General features: G+C 43.4%; 1 protein-coding gene across 1 annotated transcript in view; it reads left to right on the top strand.

The window, feature by feature from the left end:
• Nucleotides 1–22,346, top strand: part of EYS (EGF-like photoreceptor maintenance factor) — a 1,897,540-nt gene that overhangs the window by 252,963 nt on the left and 1,622,231 nt on the right. The window contains exon 12 of the mRNA XM_090034512.1: nt 9,014–9,118. Within this exon, the coding sequence (XP_089890638.1) occupies nt 9,014–9,118 (105 nt within the window). The remainder of the gene's footprint in view (nt 1–9,013; nt 9,119–22,346) is intronic.

The raw sequence follows: 22,346 nt of genomic DNA, 5'->3' as shown, positions 1-22,346 counted from the left end.
GTAGACAGCCAGAAGATCACCTCTCAGCCTTCTCTTGCAGAGGCTGAAGAGATTCAGGTGTCTCAGTCTATCTTCATAGGATCTTACCCACAGGCCTTCAACCATATGAGTAGCCCTCCTCTGATCCCTCTCAGGGTTATCCACATCCCTCTTGAAGTGCTGTGCCCAAAACTGGACGCAGTACTCCAGCTGCAGCCTCACCAGTGCTACATAGAGGGGAAGTATTACCTCCCTAGATCTGCTCATGATGCACCTACTAATGCAAGAAAGAGTGCAGTTAGCCTTACTTATTACCTCGTCACATTGGTGACTCATGTTCATTTTTGTGTTGATTAAGACTCCAAAATCCCTTTCCACTGCCATGGTACTCAGAATGGTACTTTCTAGTCTATAGGTGTATTGGAGATTCTTTCTCCCCAGATACAGCACCTTGCACTTATCCTTGTTAAATTGCATCCTGTTCTGATCCGCCCACTTCCCCAGTATATCCAGATTGGCCTGAATACGCTCCCTGCCCTCCAGTGTGTTTACTGTACCCCATAGTTCAATGTATCTCATAGTTCTCATGACACTTATGTCTCGTTTTCATTAAAGGAATTTCCTTTCACATTGAGGCTTCCCCAATAGTTATATTATTTGATCCATTTCAATGAAAACATAAATAACTTTATGATTTATTGATTAGACCCTACTACCACTTTTTTGAATCTCTCTCAGTTGGTTCTGCATTTTCCTCTGCATTAAGTTTACTCTTGTGCTTGTTTGGATTGTGATATACAACTCTGTTGTGACCTATATCTCAGTTCTCTTATTTTATCATATCTTCTACTATCCCATCCATGCCATCAGTATCAGGAGTCTTGAAGACCTGTTATCCTGGTGACATATATAACCATAAAGCTACAATGATTGTTTCTGTTAAAGTATATTTTAGTCTGTAAAGATTCAGATGAGTGCAGAAGCTGGAAGTTATTCTATGCAGACTCATACTGTGTGCTCCCTCATGGAGATTTCACCTTTGTTTTTCTAGTGTTACTGTTTGATTAATCTAGAGCTTACAGTTTGTGTGCTCTTTCTGTAATGAGGAAAATATAGATTCTGGCACCAAGTAAAACTTTGAAAGCATTTAGAAAAAATAAGTATGGGGAAAGTATTTTAGTTAAAAAAAATAAAGGAAAGATAAAACAGTCACTTCGTGGACATATTGAAGGTATAGTTGTGAATAAGGATAGTGTCATCCAGCCTTTAGAAACTGAGACTTTTTCCATAAAAGAAACAGGATTAAAGGTGATGGATGTGAATACTTCACACTTCAGTCTGGAAAGAGTTTTGAATACAGCTCTAACAGGAGATTGAAAGTAGTCTCGAGCATGAGAAGCTGCTAGTGCTAGGTTGTGTAATGCAGGGGGGAAATGTCCAGTTAACAGTTAACACCCTCCATACCCTAAATAATACCAGGAAATAAGGAATCCACGTTTATTACATATGCTCCTTTTTCCCTTCATATTTATTTTATTTTTGCTATTTGTTTAAACTCTGTACATTACAGCATATAGCAGAAGGAAGAAGTTAAAATGGAGGTAATATTTCTTTTTTCCTTGCCATGTTTTTCTATTATAGCTATGTTTCATGCCAAACTGATTTACTTATGCTGACAAAACTAAAAACCAACTGCCTTGGTGGCCCCTTTTCTCCCACAAACAAAATTCTATATACCATTTAATGGCCCAGTTATCTGGATCTGCATAAGGGAGGGAAGAAAGGAAGGAAGGTCGAGTGTGGGACCATGAAGGGCTATATACAGTTCTTTCTCCCCTAACAACTCTTCAAGGGATCTGCAAAAAAGTTAGTATCACTGGAAAGACACGGAATTTGTTCCAAATTCCTTTATGTGCTAGAGAAAAGCACTCAGAAGGATAAAGCGGTAGAGTCCAAAATGGAAACTCTAATGAAGCCCATCTGCCAATGTGCTCCAGTTGATAGAATAAGGAGCCTCTGGGCTATTTTGGATTCAACCATTCATTTATTTAAATTCTGAAAACATTGATTCATCCTGATTTATGAGTTTATATGAGTGTGTGTGTGCATGTTGGAAAGGCAACAAAAGATTTCCCAAAGGAAGAAGGCAGACAAAACTCAACAGAACTTTTGAGCTTTCTACCTTGTGATCATCTCTTATACCATTCCCCAAAGAAGGGCTAAGTGCTATGTATTGTGCAGTAAATACGTATTTACTCATATTTTTACATTCATAACCATATCCTTGAAAACTAATTTCATATTACAAACCACAGGAGTCCTTTTTTAATAAACTGTGGCCCCAATCCTATTTTACCTAAGAGTGTTTAAATGAATTTTCCACATCAAAATATATCCATGTAAGAAAAGGCTTTGCCATTTTTGCAAGTTTTGGATCCTATTTCCATATGCATGGTTGGTCTGCTTCTTTTGATCATTCTCTAAATGAAATTTAATATAGTAATATATACTCTGTAGCTACCTTGTTCCACTGGGTAGGCACATATATGTATATAGAAACACAGAGAAGTAGAGCTGGAAGGGGCTCCAGGAGGCTATTGTTCCAATCCTTACCTCAATGCAAGATTATTTCCATCCAAACAACCATCTGACAGGTTAGAAAAGTGGGCAGTACAAAATAGGATGCAGTATAATAAGGGTGCAAAAATATCCAACTCACCTACTGGCTGGGAAGTGACCCTCTCAGCAGCACAAAAGCGGAAAGAGCTCTCGGAGTGATAGTGGACTCCAACAAGAACATGAATTGTTAGTGTGATGAAATCATCAGCAAAGCTAACCACACTTTATCACTAATCAGCAGATACATGACAAATAGAACCAAGGAGGTGATATTTCCCCTCTATGAGGCATTGGTCAGACTACAGTTGGAGTACTGCATCCAGTTTTGAGTGCCATACTTCAAGAAGGATGTTGATAGACTCAAAATAGTCCAGAGGAGGGCCACTCGTATGGTTAGGGGCTTATAGGACAAGCCCTACGAGAAAGGACTGAGGGACCTAGACCACTTCAGCCTCTGCAAGAGAAAGCTGAGAGGTGATCTTGTGGCTGCCTACAAATTCATTAGGGGAATGCAGCAGGGGATCGGAGATGCTGTGTTCACCAGGGTACCTCCTGGAGTTTCATAGTTTCATAGTTTCATAGTGTGTAGGGTCGGAAGGGACCTGAGCAGATCATCTAGTCTGACCCCCTGCCATGGCAGGAAAGAGTACTGGGGTCAAATGACCCCAGCTAGATGTTCATCTAACCTCCTCTTAAACACCCCCAGGGTAGGAGCCTGCACCACTTCTCTTGGAAGCTGGTTCCAGACCCTAGCCGCCCTGACTGTGATGTAGCGCCTTCTGATATCTAACCTAAACCTACCCTCTGCCAGCTGGTGAAGGTTATTCCTGGTCACTCCTGGCGGTGCTCGGGGAAACAGTGACTTCCCCAATGCCTGCTGATCCCCCCTGACTAGTTTATAACAGGCCACAAGTTCCCCCCTCAGCCTTCTCTTTTGGAGGCTGAACAGCTTCAGGTCCCGCAGCCTGTCCTCATAGGGCCTGCCCTGTTGTCCCCTGATCATACGAGTGGCCCTCCTCTGGACCCTCTCGATGCCGTCGACATCCCTCTTGAAGTGCGGCGCCCAGAACTGGAGACAGTACTCCAGCTGCGGCCTGACCAATGCCGCATAGAGGGGAAGGATCACCTCCTTGGACCTGCTCGAGATGCATCTGTGGATGCATGCCAAGGTGTGGTTGGCCTTCCTTACTGCCTCTCCACACTGCAGGCCCATGTTCATCTTGGAGTCAATGAACACTCCCAGATCCCTTTCCGCCTCCGTGCTGACAAGAGAGGAGTTCTCCAATCTGTAGGTATGGTGCCGGGTGTTCCTCCCGAGGTGCATCACCTTGCACTTGTCTGTGTTGAAACCCATCCTATTCTCGTCCGCCCACCCTTGTAAGCTGTTGAGGTCTGACTGTAGCCTATTCCTCCCTTCTAGAGTGCCCACATCCCCCCACATCTTAGTGTCATCAGCAAATTTGAACAAGGTGCTTTATACCCCCTCGTCCAAATCCCTGATGAAGATGTTGAACAGTGTGGGCCCGAGGACCGAGCCCTGTGGAACCCCACTGCCCACGTCCTTCCAGGTTGAGAAGAACCCATCCACTACCACCCTCTGGGTGCGGCCCTCCAGCCAGTTGGCAACCCATTTGACTGTGTGGGTGTCTACACCACAACCCCTCCATTTCTTAATGAAACCAGGGTGAGAGACAGTGTCAAAAGCCTTCCGGAAGTCCAGGAAGACTATATCCAGTGCTACCCCTGCATCTAATGATCTGGTGATCTGATCATAAAAGGCCACCAGGTTGGTCTGACGGGACCTGCCACTGATGAACCCATGTTGGTTGCCCCTAAGCATGCAGTCTCCTGCTGGCCCCTCCTGGATGTGTGCCAGCGTAATTTTTTCGAACAGCTTGCCTAGGATCGAGGTGAGACTGACCGGCCTATAGTTTCCCGGGTCTTCCTTCCTGCCTTTTTTGAAGATGGGGACCACGTTGGCCCTCTTCCAGTCCTCTGGTACCTCACCAGAACACCACGAGTGCTCATAAAGTTGTGCCAGGGGACTTGCAATGACCTTGGCCAGTTGCTTTAGAACTCTAGGGTGGAGATCATCCGGGCCGGCTGACTTGAATACATCCAACCCCTCCAGAAGCTCCCTAACTAAATCCTCCCTAACCCATGGCCCAGGTGTGCCTCCCCAGGGGCCCGAGGGGGAGTAACAAGGAACAGTGGTCACAAACTGACAGAGAGCAGATTTAGGCTAGATATCAGAAAAAACTTCTTCACGGTAAGGGTGGCCAAAATTTGTAATGGGTTTCCAAGGGAGGTGGTGCTCTCCCCTACCTTGGGGGTCTTAAAGAGAAGGCTGGATAGTCATCTATCTGGGGTCATCTGATCTGACCCCTGCACTCTTTCCTGGCTAGGCAGGGGGTTGGACTCGATGAACTGTTGAGGTCCCTTTCAACCTTAGCAACCATGAATCTATGAATCCTACATTAGTATTTGTCAAACCTATTCTTAAAAGTGCATGATCAACCCCATCACATAACTACCAGGCATAATTCCTGAGAATATCAAAAGATCATAAGTTGCCACAAGTAAAACAGGAGGATAAGGGCACTATCAGTAGCATGCAACTGCCAGGAAAAGGGTAGCTTGGCCTTCCAAGCAAACTCATAAGGGATACACTATGGTCGTGTGCACTCTGTAGAATTTTTTTTCTTCAGGGTAAGCATGTAAGTGCATATAGGTCCTCAAAATATTAGCAACTGTTTTATGCAGGAGTGTTGCCCTGAGGGATCAGGCCAATGCTCAGGATCTCAATATTGTGGTGTTAGACAGGAGGCCATGGTGTACAATTACGCATATACAAACACACAAATCAATTAGGTACATACACACACACTACCAGCTCAGACCCATACATATTCAACCCAGCCTAGGTACATGCATACCTGTCACCAATTCAAGCACATACACTATACACCCCAAAAGTTAGACACAGATCACTAATTTGTATATCATGCGCACAATGCCATACACACACACACACACACACACTAGCAACTCAGATACACACATGTTCAAAATAACCGATCTAGGTTCATGCACACCTATCACCAGTTAAAGCCCATACACACTACACACACCCAATTTAGACGGAATCAGTTACCACACACACACAACAATATCTATATATGTGTATTAACTAATTCACACATATACCACCCACTTATGCATACACACAGGTGAGTTCTTAAGTTGGGTATTGTGATGTGTATGTATGTGCTTGGTGTACTTGGGATACCTGGGGAAAGGTTAAGGTAAGAAAGTAGAAGTGTAGGGAGTGAAAGTTGCTGGGTGTGAAAGTCACCAGGACTGGGATTAGAACTGGTAGGCTAGAGGGGCCTGGGCTAAAGAACTGAGGCTCGGGGGTAACTTTAGTTTAATTGGGGCTAGAACCAGAGCTATGGGGGAGCTGAAAAGGTAGGTGGGGAGAGGGAACATGGGACTAAGGGAAAATGTTGGTATTAAAGAGGGGCTCTGGGTGTTGGGAGCTAGAGGATGGCTCTGGGGCAGCTAGAGATAGAAGCTGCAGGGAGTGGCAGTAGGTGCTAGGAGCTGGAGAAAGGCTCCAGCTGCTGGAGAAAACTGTAGGATTGCCACGAGGAGCTAGGAAGCTGTGTTGGGGGTGGGGATGACTACAGAAGGTGCCGGGAAAGTCTGAAAACAGAGAGATGGACAGCAGAAACTCACAGGAAAAGTGGCAGAAGAGACTGAAAGGCAGCAGGGCAATGGGAAAGCAGAAAAAGGCAGCAGAAAATCTCAGGGAAAAGGCGGTAGATGGCATGGGAGGCTGAAAGGCAGCAGGGACAGCATGAAAGCAAGGAGAGGCTGAGAGGTGGCAGAAAAGGGGAGATGGAACTGGAATGAGATCGGGAAACTAGCAGGGAGGGGGCTGGAGCTGAGAGAGAGAAAACGAGGCTGGAATTTAAGATAGGGAAGGGACATGACCCAACTCAGGGTTGCAAATGACCGTGGTTTTATTGAACAGAGGAGATGGTGACACAATGTCTTATTAGTTCCCTTGCACCCACACCCACACACACACACACACACACATGCACACAATGGCAGGAAGGTTAGAGAGGCTTGGTGCAGGGGCTGAAGTCCACTGAAGTCCAGGAGGAGAGAGAGAAACAGAGATAGAGATAGAGTCCAAATTGTAGGAGGAGGTGTCCAGGTAACATCTACCTATCCCAGGCTGGAAAGGGGTCCTTGTCCAGTAGGTGTTGTCCAGAGGGGATTCGCCAGCAGGGCCTCTGGGTGGATAGGTGGTGTGGCATGGTGCTGGTCCAGATGGAGAGGGTGTCCCACTAGGTCTGTCTTCACTGCCCATTTTTATAGGCCAGACCTTGTGTGACCCTAGTGAGAAAAGGCATGCCCAGGCAAGGGTCAGCCCCTGGCACACTGAGCATGTGTGCTCCATGCAGGGATATGCAGTTTCGGGTGTCTGTAATGGTGAGAGTTGCTGGTTCTGAAGGGTCTTTTTTCTTTCAAATGCTGGTCTTGTCTTTGTTCCTGGGTGAGGTTCATGGTTCCTGGATGAATCAATGCGAGGTGATGGTCTAGTCATTACAGGCCATTCAGTAAAAGTCTGCTACCATTGTATTTCAATCATTCCCAATCACTCTAATTCATCTAGGAAACAATTTCCATGGGAGGGATACATGACTCATACAGTTGTGACACAGGGAATGTCCAGACAGCGGACACAAGATGGAGGCTTGACATATAAAATGGAAACTTGACATGACTTTGGTTCACTTACAAACACAGGCCTAAACCATACACTATCCATATGAAACAATAAAAATCAATACAAAAATTATAATAATACAATATACAACAATAAAAATCAATACAAACCTAATAATTATACAATATAAAACAGTGGATATCCAAAATCAAAAACTTGCTACCAAAATTAAAATGTTAAAGTTTATCCTACATCTTAGCTTAATTATACTTATCTATAGGGAATAGAGAGGGAGAGAAAAAGTCATAAATGGTTAGGGAAAGGGAAGGAATGTATTTTAAAATAAATTAAAAAAAAAAGAAAAACTCAAGGTTTTGCTACAGGAGAATAAAGGGTTGTGGGGGCAAGGGGAGAATCTCCCATCTTTAGCCCAGAACCCCAATGGTTAAGACACTTTCCTGGGAGGGGAAAAGGGGGTCTCTCATTCTAGACCTCTCATCGTCTGCTTTCTAAAAACATTCCTTAGCTAAGTAAGTCAAATATTGTCAAGACCACCTGCCACCTCTCCTGATGAAACTGACCACACTTAATATTTCTTCAGTAGCAAAAATGCCTCTTGCATGGCCCCTTAGATGCATAAGAAACATTTATATATCTTGATTCCAATATTGTTGGGTTTGATTAATATAAATGTAATCACACTGTGTTTGCTGTTAGTTCCTTTTCACCACAACTCCATGGGCACATCTACACACAAACATTTACTGCACAATAACTAAAGTTATTAAACAGTATGGGTGTGTGTCTACAGGTGCATGCCCAGAGTGTGTAGTAAATATGGTGAATTATGTTGACTTGAGTATAAATTTGATACTTGCATCATGCAGGTATCAAATTTACATTTGATTAGTTACAACTGCAGTAACGCACATGCCTTACTCTGTAGTAACACTGTGTATGTGGACTGGCTTGGGACTAACTTTACTCCCAAGTCAGCCCACACACAGTGTTAATGCATTTTAATGCCTGCATGTGTAGATGCCAGCTTATTCTCACTACACAGTAATTTACTGTGCAGTAAATTTAAGCTGGCCCAGTATTGTTTCCATTGACTCACTACACATTTTCCTCTGCCATTATTCTCCTCTTTCTCCTTGCACATGCTGGAAAGCAGGCAATAAGATCCAAGTCACAAGCCTCATTGGCTTGCTACAGAGCTTAGTTTGAAAGCCTACTACAAGTCACTGTTGTCCTGATTTTTATATAAAGTAAATTATAGTTTGCTAGCTTTCTTCCAAAATCAGAATGAGTGAGATGAAACAGAATAAGCTGAACAATCTGACAAAAAATGTTTGAATACAAACAACTTTTGTAATGAAAAGAGGGCCCTAGGTTTAAGGGAAAAAAATGCTGGGGAAAGACTTTCATTTTTAAGAACATTTCACTTTGAACATTGTTGGTCAGGATGGACCCTTTGTAACTAATGAAGCAGAAAAATGCTTAGCACGGTATGCCCATAAGGCCATGCATACTCTAGTAAGTGCACCTTTTGCTGCTTGGGGGTCAGCATTTAAACTGTATTATTCAGATATTGCTTTTCCATTACAAACACTTTCTTCATGATTTTTTAACAGTTCTGCACATTCAGCATATTGTTTATATCTGCATTTTCAGGAGAAACGTGTTCTGTCAGCATGAAGGAGTGTCTAGACCAGCCTTGTAGAAATGGAGGAACCTGCGAAGACATTTTAAATGGCTTCAGATGTAACTGTCCCTTGGGTAAGTATTTGTAAGCTTTTTTTTACATTGCTTTTTTGCTAGGTCATGCAGTAAACTAACCATCACTAGTGACTGTGCAAGTTAATTCTTAAACTGGAAGCAATGTAGCCATCTCCATACAGGGCCTGGAACAGACTGCTAAGCATTTCTGAATGACAATTAGCTTTTTTCCAAGCTAATAAGCCTACCGGTATGGACATGTTAATGTGGTACATTGTTCTGCTTTATCAGACAACCTTCCCAGAACAATGCAATAGGTTTGAGGACCCCAATATGTAGGAAAGTTTGTCATGTAGACATAACTATGCTACTCTGGGGAAAAAGTCACCAATATGTTGTCTTACTATTATTGAGATTTTAAAACACTGGAAGGTATAAGCAGCAGAGCTACCCCTTAGAAGCTGTCCTGCTATTTAGAAAGGTGAATGTATTTGTCTATAATTAAGCCATGAATAATTCTGATAGACAGTTATCCAGCACATTGCCTCCAATTTTAATATGTTTGGTAAAATATTCTAAAATAATAAGCCTACAGTTATTCATAATAAAGACTGTTCAAATATAGAGCCCTGTAACCATTTTGCTCTAACCCACATACCTGACTTTATGCCATGTTTTTTTCCAAAGAATACATGCCCTGTTTTGCAATGGTCTACAATGGAATTGGCATGTATTTAAAATATAGTATATGAGGATTAGTGTATTAAAGTCTCAGGACAGAAATGAAATATGTGTTTAAATATAAATAGATGTTTAAAGCACTTTTCAAAAAGGGTGAAGATAAGAAGTGCTTGTTTAAGTATTTTTGTAAATTTAGGCTACCACCATGGTATAATAATATTATTGACATTAGCCAACATTTTCCTGAGAAATTGGTGCAGAAATCCTCAGTTCCAACATTCTGTTCTCCTTTTACATGTATAACTCCCAGTGATATCCAGTTTTACTCCTATTCTTAAATAGATATTCCTGTGCCCTTGAGTAAATTATTCAGTGTTGCTTATTCACCGTCCCTTCTGACAATGTAACTAATTGCTTATTATTGATCTACTTGTCAATAAGAACATTCAGCTAGCTCACAAAGGGGTAGCAATAATTAAACTACCTAATATATGTAAATCTCTATAAAGAGCAAAAGGTATTATTTAAATGGTAAGCATAATTTGAGCATGATCTTAGATGAAGAGTCATTTTAAAATATTAAACAGCTAATTCTAGCTAGTACTTGAGTAAGAGATCACAACCTATCCTCGTGTCTCTATGATTTGAGTATGCATATCTTACTGTCTGTCTGAAAGTAAATAGGCTTTCTTGATCAAAGAGAAATTAGTTGTTGGTTTGGCAAATGAATAATCAGTGCCTATTTTTAACACACGTAGAAACATAGGCTTCCAAGGAAGGCAATATGGAAAGATACAGAATGTAGATATTTAAGCTTTGGTACTTCGCATTAAATGAAGTCAGTAACTGAATGTTTGACGAGATAGCCCACAGCTAGTATTTCACTGCCTTTCCTTTGAAAGCATTTCCTTTCATTGTATATGCAGCTTCCTGAGAAATCAATATAGTTATGAAATCTTTGGGAATTTTTATTATTTGTATTCCTTTGGGCATTGTTGCCTTGGTTTTAAATAACATGGATGACAAAAGTTGGTATTTTTACTCTTTGCTCATGTTGTCAGGCATACTCATAGAAAACTGAAAATCACAGAAATCAGGCCTGGAAAGCGGTTCGAAATCTCATTCAGTTCACCCCCATAAATATATTCACTTGATACATCACATCTTTAGCAGTTGAGATGACATCTTTCTGTGAATTACCTCTCTAAACGAGGACTCTAGGCACTAGTACAATATAATAATATATACTAGAAGCTGAGGGCTCTGATTTGTGTGGAGTAGGCATTTTTATCTTCAGTATTATTCTAATTATATGTTAATATTTGGAGGCTTCAGTCAGTCATCACTGTGCTAGGCACTTTCTAAACACATAATAAAGAGAGAGTCCCCGCCTTGAAGAACTTTCAGCTAAATAGATTATAGTAGATAATAGCAGCCTTCAAGTACCAGAAGGTAGTTCCGAAGAGGTTGGAGCTAGACTGTTCTAAGTGGTGGCAGATGACAGAACAAGGAGCAATAGTTTTAAGCTGCAGCAAGGAAAGTTTAGGTTAGATATTAGGAAACATTTTCTCACTAGGAGGGTAGTAAAGAACTGGGAGGTTACCCAGAGAGGTGGTAGAACTTCCATCCTTGGAGGTTTTTAGACTTGAATACACAAAGCATTGGCTGGGATGACATAGTAGGGCCTGGTCCTGCTTTGAACAGGTGGCTAGAGTAGATGGCATCCTGAGGGCCCTTCCACCCCTAATTTTGTATGCTTTTAAGGCCAGAATGGAATAGCGTGGTCATTTAGTATACTCTTACACATACCACAGGGTACAAAATTTCCATGAGAGATTTCTAAATCAAGGCCAAGACTTCTGATTGAAGCAGAAATATTCTAAATTTCAGACATTTTGCAATAATATTATAGTTACCATATTTTCAGTTCCAAAAAAAGAACTGGAAAAAGAACCTGGTAGGGTGGAGGGGGGTGAATATGATTGTGGGGTAGGTACAATTTCTAACTGTTACAGTAAATACCAACTGTTATTGCCTCAGAAATTAAATGTAAAACAAAAATAAAGCCAGAGATCCCCTCACCATCCCTGCTGGTGCCCTTCACTCCCAACCTGCAGCCTTCTATCCCTTTAGATAAAACACCCCACCATCATTTTGAAGCATGGGGATACTGATACATAAGGCGCTCCAGGCACTTTAATTAGAGTGGCTCTTGGAGCCACTCTAATTAAAGTGCCCCCCTCCCCTACACACACTCCTGGAGCACATGTATAAATGCCTTTATAGTGTTTGTTTTGCGTATTTGTGTCACTGGGGACAAGGGGGTTCTTAAAAGGTAAACTTGTTTTTAAAAAACATGAAGATATAGGACTTTTTTTTTCATTTTCTTTAACCTCATGTAGTTATTTATGCAAGGAAAAAGTATTTAACACAAATAAGATGGACAGCATGCTACACACCCTATGCAACTCTTAATGACTATACAGGGTGAATGAAGTAAGTGTCTGGAATTTCTAACTGTCCCAAAGTGAATGAATGACAACAGTTGTATAGCATTTGGAGGGCTGGATTCTCAATTCAGAGAAAAATGCAAAATGATTGAAAATCAGAGACAGTTGGTCGGCAAGGTGTCCCAAATGGCAGAAGGGGAACTCTGCTGATGTAAGTGTGCCTGCTGTTTTCCTGCTCTAATTGGCATAGTGATCAGGTTAAGTAGAGTACAGAGTATGGAGTCTGCATGACAGGATGGTGGCACTCTTCTCTGCTGTGGCAACCTTCCAGTGGACCAGATTCCAGTCCTCAGTGTCCACAAAAGGTAAGTTAAACAGCTTTTGAATACTTAAATGGAGACCTAATGGTTTTAGCTCCCCACCCTGTATTCAGGGAGACCAGGTGATTTATAACTACTCTTCCATTTAAAGTTGCAGCTAAACCTGGGCAATAGGGTTCTTTATGTTATTCTCTTATAATTCTCAATTACTTATAAAAAGTCACAAAAGTTAAAGTGTTGAAAATGGTTATTGATGTAGTGAATAGATATGGCGTAGGAGTGCTGAAGTTTATGGTCTCGCTCAAATCTGATTTTGGAAACTAAGTAATTTGAGGAGTGCTTATTTCCAGGAAGAGAAAGCCCTATACAATCCCATGCATTGTAAGCCATGGAGTTGTCAAGCACTTAGTGATGCTAGTCCATAGAAACTGAATGTGTTGACTTATTTTGATGATCACTAAACCTGATGGAAGTGACTGCTACTGAGCATTCCTCAACGTGTTTAAAAATCACCAATTATTTATGGAATTGTTAAAGTGATCTTGTAGCTGGGATGGTCTAGGAAAATGCAAGAGGCAAGAATTTTTGTGATATCTTTTATTGGACCAATTGCATAGTTGGGAGAGATTTAGACAAGCTTTCTGGTACTACAGTTTCTTTCCTCAGGGCTCTGCAGACACACTCCTCTGCACAGACCTGAGGAAAGGTACTCTAGTACCAGAAAGCTTGTCTAAGGCTATCCAAACCATGCAGTTAGTCCAATAAAAGTTATCACTCACAGCATTCCTTGGCTCTTATAAATTATTTATATATATTTTTAAATGGTTTTTAAAAATACCCCTAGGATTCACTTCCTTCCCATTACAAATTCCAGTATATGTATTCATAGTTTCATAGTTTTTAGGGTTGGAAGGGACCTGAGTAGATCATCTAGTCCGACCTCCTGCCATGGGAGGAAAGAGTACTGGGGTCAAACGACCCCAGCAAGGTGTACATCTAGCCTCCTCTTAAAGACCCCCAGGGTAGGAGCCAGCACCACTTTTCTTGGAAGTTGGTTCCAGATCCTAGCCGCCCTGACTGTGAAGTAGCGCCTCTTGATATCTAACCTAAATCTATCCTCTGCCAGCTTGTGACTGTTATTCCTGGTCACTCCTGGCAGTGCTCAGGGGAACAGGGACTCCCCCAATGCCTGCTGATCCCCCCTGACTAGTTTGTAACAGGCCACAAGATCCCCCCTCAGCCTTCTCTTCTGGAGGCTTAACAGGTTCAGGTCCCTTAGCCTCTTCTTGTAGGGCCTGCCCTGCTGCCCCTGATCATGTGAGTAGCCCTCCTCTGAACCCTTTCCATGTTGTCCACATCGCTCTTGAAGTGTGGGGCCCAGAACTGGATGCAGTACTCCAGCTGTGGCCTGACCAATGTTGCATAGAGCGGGAGGATCACCTCCTTGGACTTGCTCGAGATGCATCTGTGGATGCATGACAGGGTACGGTTGGGCTTCCTGATTGCATCCCCACACTGCCGGCCCATGTTCATCTTGGAGTCAATGATTACTCCAAGATCCTTTTCTGCTTCTGTACTGACAAGAAGGGAGTTCCCCAGCCTGTAGGTATGGTGCTGGTTCTTCCTCCCCAGGTGAATCACTTTGCACTTGTCAGTGTTGAATCCCATCCTATTCTCATCCACCCACCCCTGTAACCTGTCTAGGTCCAATAGCAGCCTATTCCTCCCTTCTAGTGTGCCCACATCCCCCCACATCTTAGTGTCATCAGCAAATTTGAACAGGGTGCTTTTTACCCCCTCGTCCAAATCACTGATGAAGTTGTTGAACAGTGCGGGCCCGAGGACCAAGCCCTGCAGAACCCCCCTGCCCACATCCCTCCAGACCAAAAATGCCCCCTCCACGACCACTCTCTGGGTGCGGCCCTCCAGCCAGTTGGCGACCCAATTGACTGTGTGGGTGTCAACACCACAGTCCTGTTTCTTAATAAGAACAGGGTGAGAGACAGTGTTGAAGGCTATTGTATTGTTATCAGTAAGGATGACTGTATGTATACAAAAACGACTATGAGGTCATACAAATATCAATTCCTCAAAGATTCTAGGAGATACAAAATTCCAACTTTCCATAAATAGTACTGAAGATACACATTATAATGCTGTCAACTAACTAGAAGTGTTTACATAGCTAATGTTCTTCAAGCATTCCTGTTTCAAGTTTCATGTTTCAAAAAACAGTTGTATTTGAATTGGGCAAAACACCTGAACATAGCGAGAACAAGTAGAGAAATATTTTTTTTATTTTATTTTCAGAAAACTGACAAATATAGTACAATAACATGTATTTTTGCTTTTGTTTTGTTTTTGTGTGTGGATTAGTTGTTTTTTTAATGCAAGGGAGTGTTTTTTTTGAGAGAGTAATAAAAATGCTGCCTCATAATTAAGTATTATAATTAATTGTCACTGTAATAATTTTGTTGATATACTAATTAAAATAGGAGTCTGAGACACTGTTACAGAATGCCAAGCCTTTCTCTATTTTATTCTTTAAGATGAATTATAGAGGGAGAAGCTTGAAAAACTCCAGAATAAAAGATCAGGGTTACAGTCTCAGTGCCATATGTAATCGATAAAAGTAGAGCTAATAAGTGCATAAATATTTGTTCTTCTGAAAAATAGCTCTGCTGAAAGCCTTAGAGTATTAAAGATAAATTATAAAAGATCTTTAATATAGCACAGTAAAATTAAATAAGTAATTTACATTTTATTGCACAAAATAATAGGTATATGTAGCAATCTGCCAGCTCAAGGAGCCTGGGAGAAGTTTGCCAGCTCAAGACACCTGGCAGCGGTTTCTCAGGTTACAGAGCCTCCAGCCCAGCTGCAAGTGGTAACCCTAATTACAGGCAGCTCAGGAGGACTAAGCCAGCTGAGGGAGATTAGTAGGGCTCATGGGAAGTCAAAAGGCTCTGAGGGAGGGATACCTCCAGAGAGGAACCAGAGGGGTATGAGACTTAGACTCCTGGGGAGAGGAGCCCAAGACAGACAGGTAGAAAGCCTGTAAAGACCCTGAAAGCCAGAGGTCTGAGAGCCTGGAAACCAAGGCAGGCAGATAACTGAGGAAGCCTGAGGGTGGAGAGCTGGCAACTGAGAGCCTGAGACCTGAAAGAGAGAACCTGAGAGAGTAAGAGCCAAAGGAGAGAGCCAGAGGGTCATCACAGCAGTTCCCAAGGGCTCTGCCTGGAGTTTCTTTCACCTGGGAATCAACCAGGGTACTTTTACACATGCCCCAGGAGTGGAGGGGTGGCGCTTTAATTAAAGCGACACCAAGAGCCACTCTGATTAAGGCACCACTATCAGTATCCCTATGCTTAAAAATGGCAGTGGGAGAACTTGGACTAAAGCTCATTCTGTAGTTTAAGCACAGATGACGTGGGTAGTTTGCACAGTGCAAAGTGCTTGTGCTGATTGACTCCTGTTGGGTGGGAGCTTGCCCTGGAGGAGATCCTGTAAAGGACACTGAAAGACTGTGAGTGAGCTAGTTAACCCCGCTACAACATAATCAAACAGCGATAATACATTTAAACACGAAAAAAACTACAGTAGATGAATTAACCCAAATATTGTTAGCAGCACAATAGCTATGGGCAAATGTTATACTTGTGGTGGGAGAAATACCTTTTACCCAACACAAAAAGAGAGCATACAGCCATTCAAAGCATTTTTTGCAGAAGAGATCTGGGTCTCCCACAAGAAAATAAGAGTGCTCCCAGCCAGAAAAATCTCTCATCTCTCACCCCAGACTGAAAGATTTTATGCTTCTCTTGATACCAAGATACCTCAGTATCCTACAGTCTTCTGCTTTTCTACGCACTCTCCAATGGGGAGCAGGGGAAGGAGAGCGCTGGATTCTTAATACCCACCCAATGGTGACCTAGGTCCCTGATGTACTGCTTGAAGATTCCAGGAGAGTCCCCAGACTGCTCAGGCAGAATCACTTAGGCCACTTGATACTGAACAGATCAGGGCCACCCTGGGACTGTACAAGGGGTAGGACGCCATTCTCTTGAAGCTGGATCTTTCCTGGGTGTCCTCAGGAAGAGTCAGGCCAAGAGGAATGCTCTCTATCAGCTGATTAGCAGGACTGGGGCAGGCATTCAAGCTGTGCTGCCTTTGTGTCCCACCCCCACACAAACTGGAGTCACCCTGGTCTGTACAAGGGGCCCCCCACTGCTTGAACTGACCCAGAGAGCCCTGGGGAGTTTTGAACCATGGCAGCTGGCTTCTACACTGTGCACAGAACTGGGTCTGTGCATGAGGTGGGAGACAGAGACACTGTTGATCCCCCAGGATAGTGCCAACTGTGGGGGATATTACTGTTTGCTTGGGACTGTTGTGACCTTGTCTAGTCTCTGTGAGTGCTCCCCAAAGTGTAAACCTGATTTCTAGAGTCAAGGAGGGTGTAAAGAGAGGAGGCGCCCAGGCTCTTTTTCACTCTGACTCCCTAGCCTTTTGGTCTGTTACCTTCTTCTGACCCTGACTCAAAGAGCAAGAATCAAGTTCCACTCCTAAGAGAGGGACTTTGCCTTCTTTGGGGGGACCAAATGCAACTGAAGTTTCGAGCAGGAAAAAGCTGCATTTCAATAAAGGCATCTACTGGGGCAAAGGTTCTCTGCCCTCTCCAAAGAATTAAGCAGTTCCTTTGTCACAAATTCACCCCACACAGCTGGGGCATCCACATAGATGGATCTCCTATTCTCTTTTCAGTCTTTCCAAGCCTCTGAGCTGCTAAAGTTCTTAAGCTGGCCTCTGACTCCAGACTCCCTTGCAAGGACCTGACAACTCCGTTCACATTCTCTCTTAACTTTGTATTGCCTGTTTCTGCAGTCCTTATCAGGCCAAATTCCTAAGGGCCTAAAACTGAAAAATCCAGAAAGTGGTACATACTGGCTTTTATTTTATAACATGAATAGATAGAAGAGCAAAGTCTTCTCTATGGCTCTGTGGAAGCTTGGGTGACCTACAGTTTGGGTGACCTGAAAAGCCTAGACTGCCATCACTAGTGCTGCCTCCAGAAGATCCTTGACATGAAGTGGGAGGATCATTTCACAAATGCCAGTCTTCAGAAACATTAACAACACCATTATGGAAGCACTGATCTTTTTTTTAACATCAGCTGTGATGGACAAGGCATTGTGTGCACATGCCTGATATATGTTTACCAAAACAACTGCTATACTTTCAACTGAACCAAGGAAAAAGGACATGCGGGGGCCAAAGAAAACATGTCAAGGACACCCTCAAGACAAACATTAAGGAATGTGGCAACCATCAACAGGCTCACTTACAACCCTTTACTTGACCTATGAGAGTAATCATTCTCAAACCATGAGGATAGAGGAACCATTGGGAGCAGGACTAGTTTCAGCATATATTCAAGAGAAACCATGACAATTACCTACATCTAGGAGGTAAAACAAATTTGGTCCATTACCTAGTAATTTAACTTTTGACTTGTTTGTCATCAGAAGAATAGTTTACTCTTGTAACTCTCTATCTTTATTGTCTAGTCTGCTAAAAATAAAAAGTGTCCAAATTGGATTCACTACAGATATTAATTTTTTTTTCAAGTCATGGAAACCTCTGACACATTCACACAGAAAAAGCCTATGAACATTATATTTGCTTACAAATAATCAATATGTAATAGAAGACATTCTAGATGAAGTACCTTTTTTTCAAATATAACGCGCGCGTGTGCACACACACACATTCATGCACACAAACTAAAAAAATTGCACCCCGGGTCTCCTACCTTAGCTGTTTTATGGAAAATCTCTTGCTTAAATCTGACCCGAGAAACATAAGACTATAAATAATTTACAATGAAGTCAAATTCAAGTGCTTATTTATTATGATGCCAAAAGCATGGTCTTTAACATAGCATGAAATACTGACAGCTTAAATACAGCATTTGCATAATCTTTACATTTATAAATATAATTAGAGATGCTATAAATGTTTATTAACAAGCCATGACAGCAACAGCAGAAGCCCAAGAAACATCAAATGTTTCTTCAGTTTTACACTTTGTCTCTGCTCCTGCAATGGTTAGACTATGCTTAATTACTAGATGCAGATATATTTCTTCATAAAAGTTAAATACACTTATTGATTTTGTTTTCTAGTTTGTTTCACAAGAGAATTCAATGTATTTTCCTGAGAGGGCTTCTTAGAATTCAGTATCACTCCATGGTCAATTTCATAGACAGAAGAACTTAAATGATTTTATACTGTTAATATCTCCATGATGGACATTTTTTGCATATCCAGAGTGTAGTCCATTATAGACTCATATGAATGATTGTTTTTGTGTGCTGGTATAATCATTTCAAGCATATGACATTTGCCTAAGCCTTTCATTAAGTATAAACATACCAAGTTTTAGCATTCTAGGTGACAGTGATCAACAAACATTGATTGCAGGTGATTCAGACACAATCATCACATGCTACTGAAATACAAAAATAAAATATAAAAAGTACAGCGTCAACAGGACTAGCTTCCCGGATTAAGGACAATAAGAAGTCCTTCTTCAAATACATAGGGGGTAAAAAGAGGGTCCCGGGTAATGTGGGGCCCCTGCAGGACACGATGGGCAACTTAGTCATCACGCCAGATGACAAAGCTAACATATTTAACGATTTCTTTGCCTCTGTCTTCCTAAGTAGGGACCAGTTCAGCCACCTCCCTGCTGGGCCCCCCTCGGGCCCCGAGAGAGACACGCCTGGGCCAAGGGTTAGCGAGGAGTTAGTTAGGGTACTTCTGGAGAAGCTGGACGTGTTCAAGTCCGCTGGTCCGGACGATCTTCACCCTAGGGTTCTACAGGAACTGGCTGAGGTCATTGCGGGACCCCTGGCACGGCTCTATGAGCACTCGTGGTGCTCTGGCGAGGTGCCGGAGGACTGGAAGAGGGCCAATGTGGTCCCTATCTTCAAAAAGGGAAAAAAAGAGGACCCGGGAAATTACAGGCCAGTTAGTCTGACCTCAATCCCGGGTAAGCTCTTTGAAAAAATTATCCTGGCACACATCCAGGAGGGCCTTGCGGGGGAATGCATGCTCAGGGGCAACCAACATGGGTTTATCAGTGGCAGGTCTTGTCAGACCAACCTGGTGGCCTTTTACGATCAGGTCACCAAATCATTAGACGCAGGGGTTGCTGTGGATGTAGTCTTTTTGGACTTCCGGAAGGCTTTCGACACTGTCTCTCACCCTGTCCTCATCAAAAAGCTGAGAGACTGTGGTGTCGATGCCCACACGGTCAAATGGGTCGCCAACTGGTTGGAGGGCCGCACCCAGAGGGTGGTAGTGGATGGGTTCTTCTCGACCTGGAAGGACGTGGGCAGTGGGGTTCCGCAGGGCTCGGTCCTCGGGCCTGCACTGTTCAACATCTTCATCAGTGACTTGGATGAGGGGGTAGAAAGCACCCTGTTCAAGTTTGCTGATGACACTAAGATGTGGGGGATGTGGGTGCACTAGAAGGGTGCAATAGGCTACAAGCTGACCTTGACAGGTTGCAACGGTGGGCGGATGAGAATAGGATGGGGTTTAACACTGATAAGTGCAAGGTGTTGCACATGGGGAGGAAGAACCGGCACCACACTTACAGGTTGGGGAACTCTCCTCTTGCCAGCACGGAGACGGAAAAGGATCTTGGAGTCGTCATTGACTCCACGATGAACATGGGCCGGCAGTGTGGGGAGGCAGTCAAGAAGGCCAATCGTACCCTATCATGCATCCACAGATGCATCTCGAGCAGGTCCAGGGAGGTGATCCTCCCCCTCTATGCGGCACTGGTCAGGCCGCAGCTGGAGTACTGCGTCCAGTTCTGGGCGCCACACTTCAAGAGGGACGTGGACAATATGGAAAGAGTTCAGAGGAGGGCCACTCGTATGATCAGGGGTCAGCAGGGCAGGCCTTATGAGGATAGGCTACGGGACCTGAACCTGTTTAGCCTCCACAAGAGAAGGCTAAGGGGGGACCTTGTGGCCTGCTACAAACTGGTCAGGGGGGATCAGCAGGTATTGGGGGAGTCCCTGTTCCCCCGTGCGCTGCCAGGAGTGACCAGGAATAACGGTCACAAACTGGCGGAGGGTAAGTTTAGATTAGATATTAGGAGGCGCTACTTCACAGTCAGGGTGGCTAGGGCCTGGAACCAGCTTCCAGGGGAAGTGGTGCAGGCTCCGAGCCTGGGGATTTTTAAAAGGAAGTTAGATGAGCACCTTGCCGGGGTCATCTGACCCCGGTGCTCTTTCCTGCTAAGGCAGGGGGTCGGACTAGATGATCTACCTAGGTCCCTTCCGACTCTAGCTACTATGAAACTATGAAACTATAAGTAAAAGTAGATGAAAACTATACTATTCGTTCATTTCCTAATAAAGTTGGCACTTGAAAGGAGCATGCTGAAGGCCTTTTTCATCACTTCCGGTTGATGTCAACAATGAAAGTGACTTGACCAGTTCAAAATTACTGAAAGTTTATAGTTTAATTTGAAAAAGGAAATTGAAACAAAATCTTTTTAACAACCAGAAAAATACTTTTGAGGAAACTGATTAATGATGAGAAGTATAGAAATGAGTAACTGAATTGCTGGAAGCACTATCAAGATGTTCAAGAAGGCTATATTTTGTGGTACAAATCTTATAAAGAGAGGTACACTTAACTATAATTACTGCAGGACTAATAAAATGGTATTCTTTGGCTATTTTTGTCTAGTTTGATTTAATGCCTTTAGGATATGTCCACACATGCAAGCACGTGTGCTTGCAGCAGCTCAAATAGAAGTGGTGCAAACTTGAGGAGGGGCTTTTTGCCTCAGTGCACATGTATGCACTTTGGTGTTGGGCAAATTGTGTCACTTGGGCAAAATAACCCTGCCTGGCTCCTCCTGGATCTGCAGCCAGGGGGAGCTAGAGCATGGGGCCAGCACCTGTGCTGTCCCCAGCAGTATAAAACGCTGCCCTCTCCTGGCCCCATCAGTACAAAAAGCTTCCTTGTCAAGTAGCTCAGGCCTACTCACTCTTAAGAGCTTCTGGGACTCAGCCAGTTGGTACCTGGGGACACTATGCAATGGGGACTGCTGCCTGGCTGTGACCTGCTGTGAACCTACCAGACCCAGATGGGGACTGCAGAGCTTCTAGATGCATCTTCCCCTCTAGGTCATCTGCCAGTGGGCTGTGGCTGCAAAATTGGCCTTTGTGCAGCACTACTACCATGTGCGCTCTCTGCCCAGCCATCTGGGCAGCTATCATCCAGAAGATGTTCCCAGTGTGGGGGCCTGCTTTGAACTGTCAAAGCATGTCCTCCTGGCCTCAAATGGCCAGGAGTTCAGGCACCTCCAGCTGGGCCCAAGGTGCCAGCTCTAAGCAGGCAGGGTCCTGCCACTGGCCTCCCTAGAAGGAATTTTGGTGTTCCCTACTGGAAAACTGAAAAATCCCAGGTAAAAAAAAATCCCAAAGTCACTCATCTGGATGCACCCTCACTGACCTTTGGGAATGACAAAGGAAAAACCTGTCATTATAGTTTCATAGTTGGTAAGGTCGGAAGGAACGTAAGCAGATCATCAAGTCCAACCCCCTTCCATGGCAGGGAAGAGTACTGGGGTCAAACGACCCCAGTAAGATGTTCATCCAGCCTCCATTTAAAACCTTCCAGGGTAGGAGCCTGCACTGCTTCTCTTGGAAGTTGGTTCTGGATCCTAGCCACCCTGACCGTGAAGTAGCACCTCCTGATATCTAGCCTAAATCTACCCTTTGCCAGCTTGTGACCATTATTTCTTAT

Source organism: Crocodylus siamensis, chromosome 1, assembly GCF_052110815.1.
Source record: "Crocodylus siamensis isolate JL-2025a chromosome 1, ASM5211081v1, whole genome shotgun sequence".
In the NCBI taxonomy this organism is placed as follows: Eukaryota; Metazoa; Chordata; order Crocodylia; family Crocodylidae; genus Crocodylus; species Crocodylus siamensis.
Note: the sequence above shows the minus strand (reverse complement) of the source record. Positions and strands in the feature narration are given on the sequence as shown.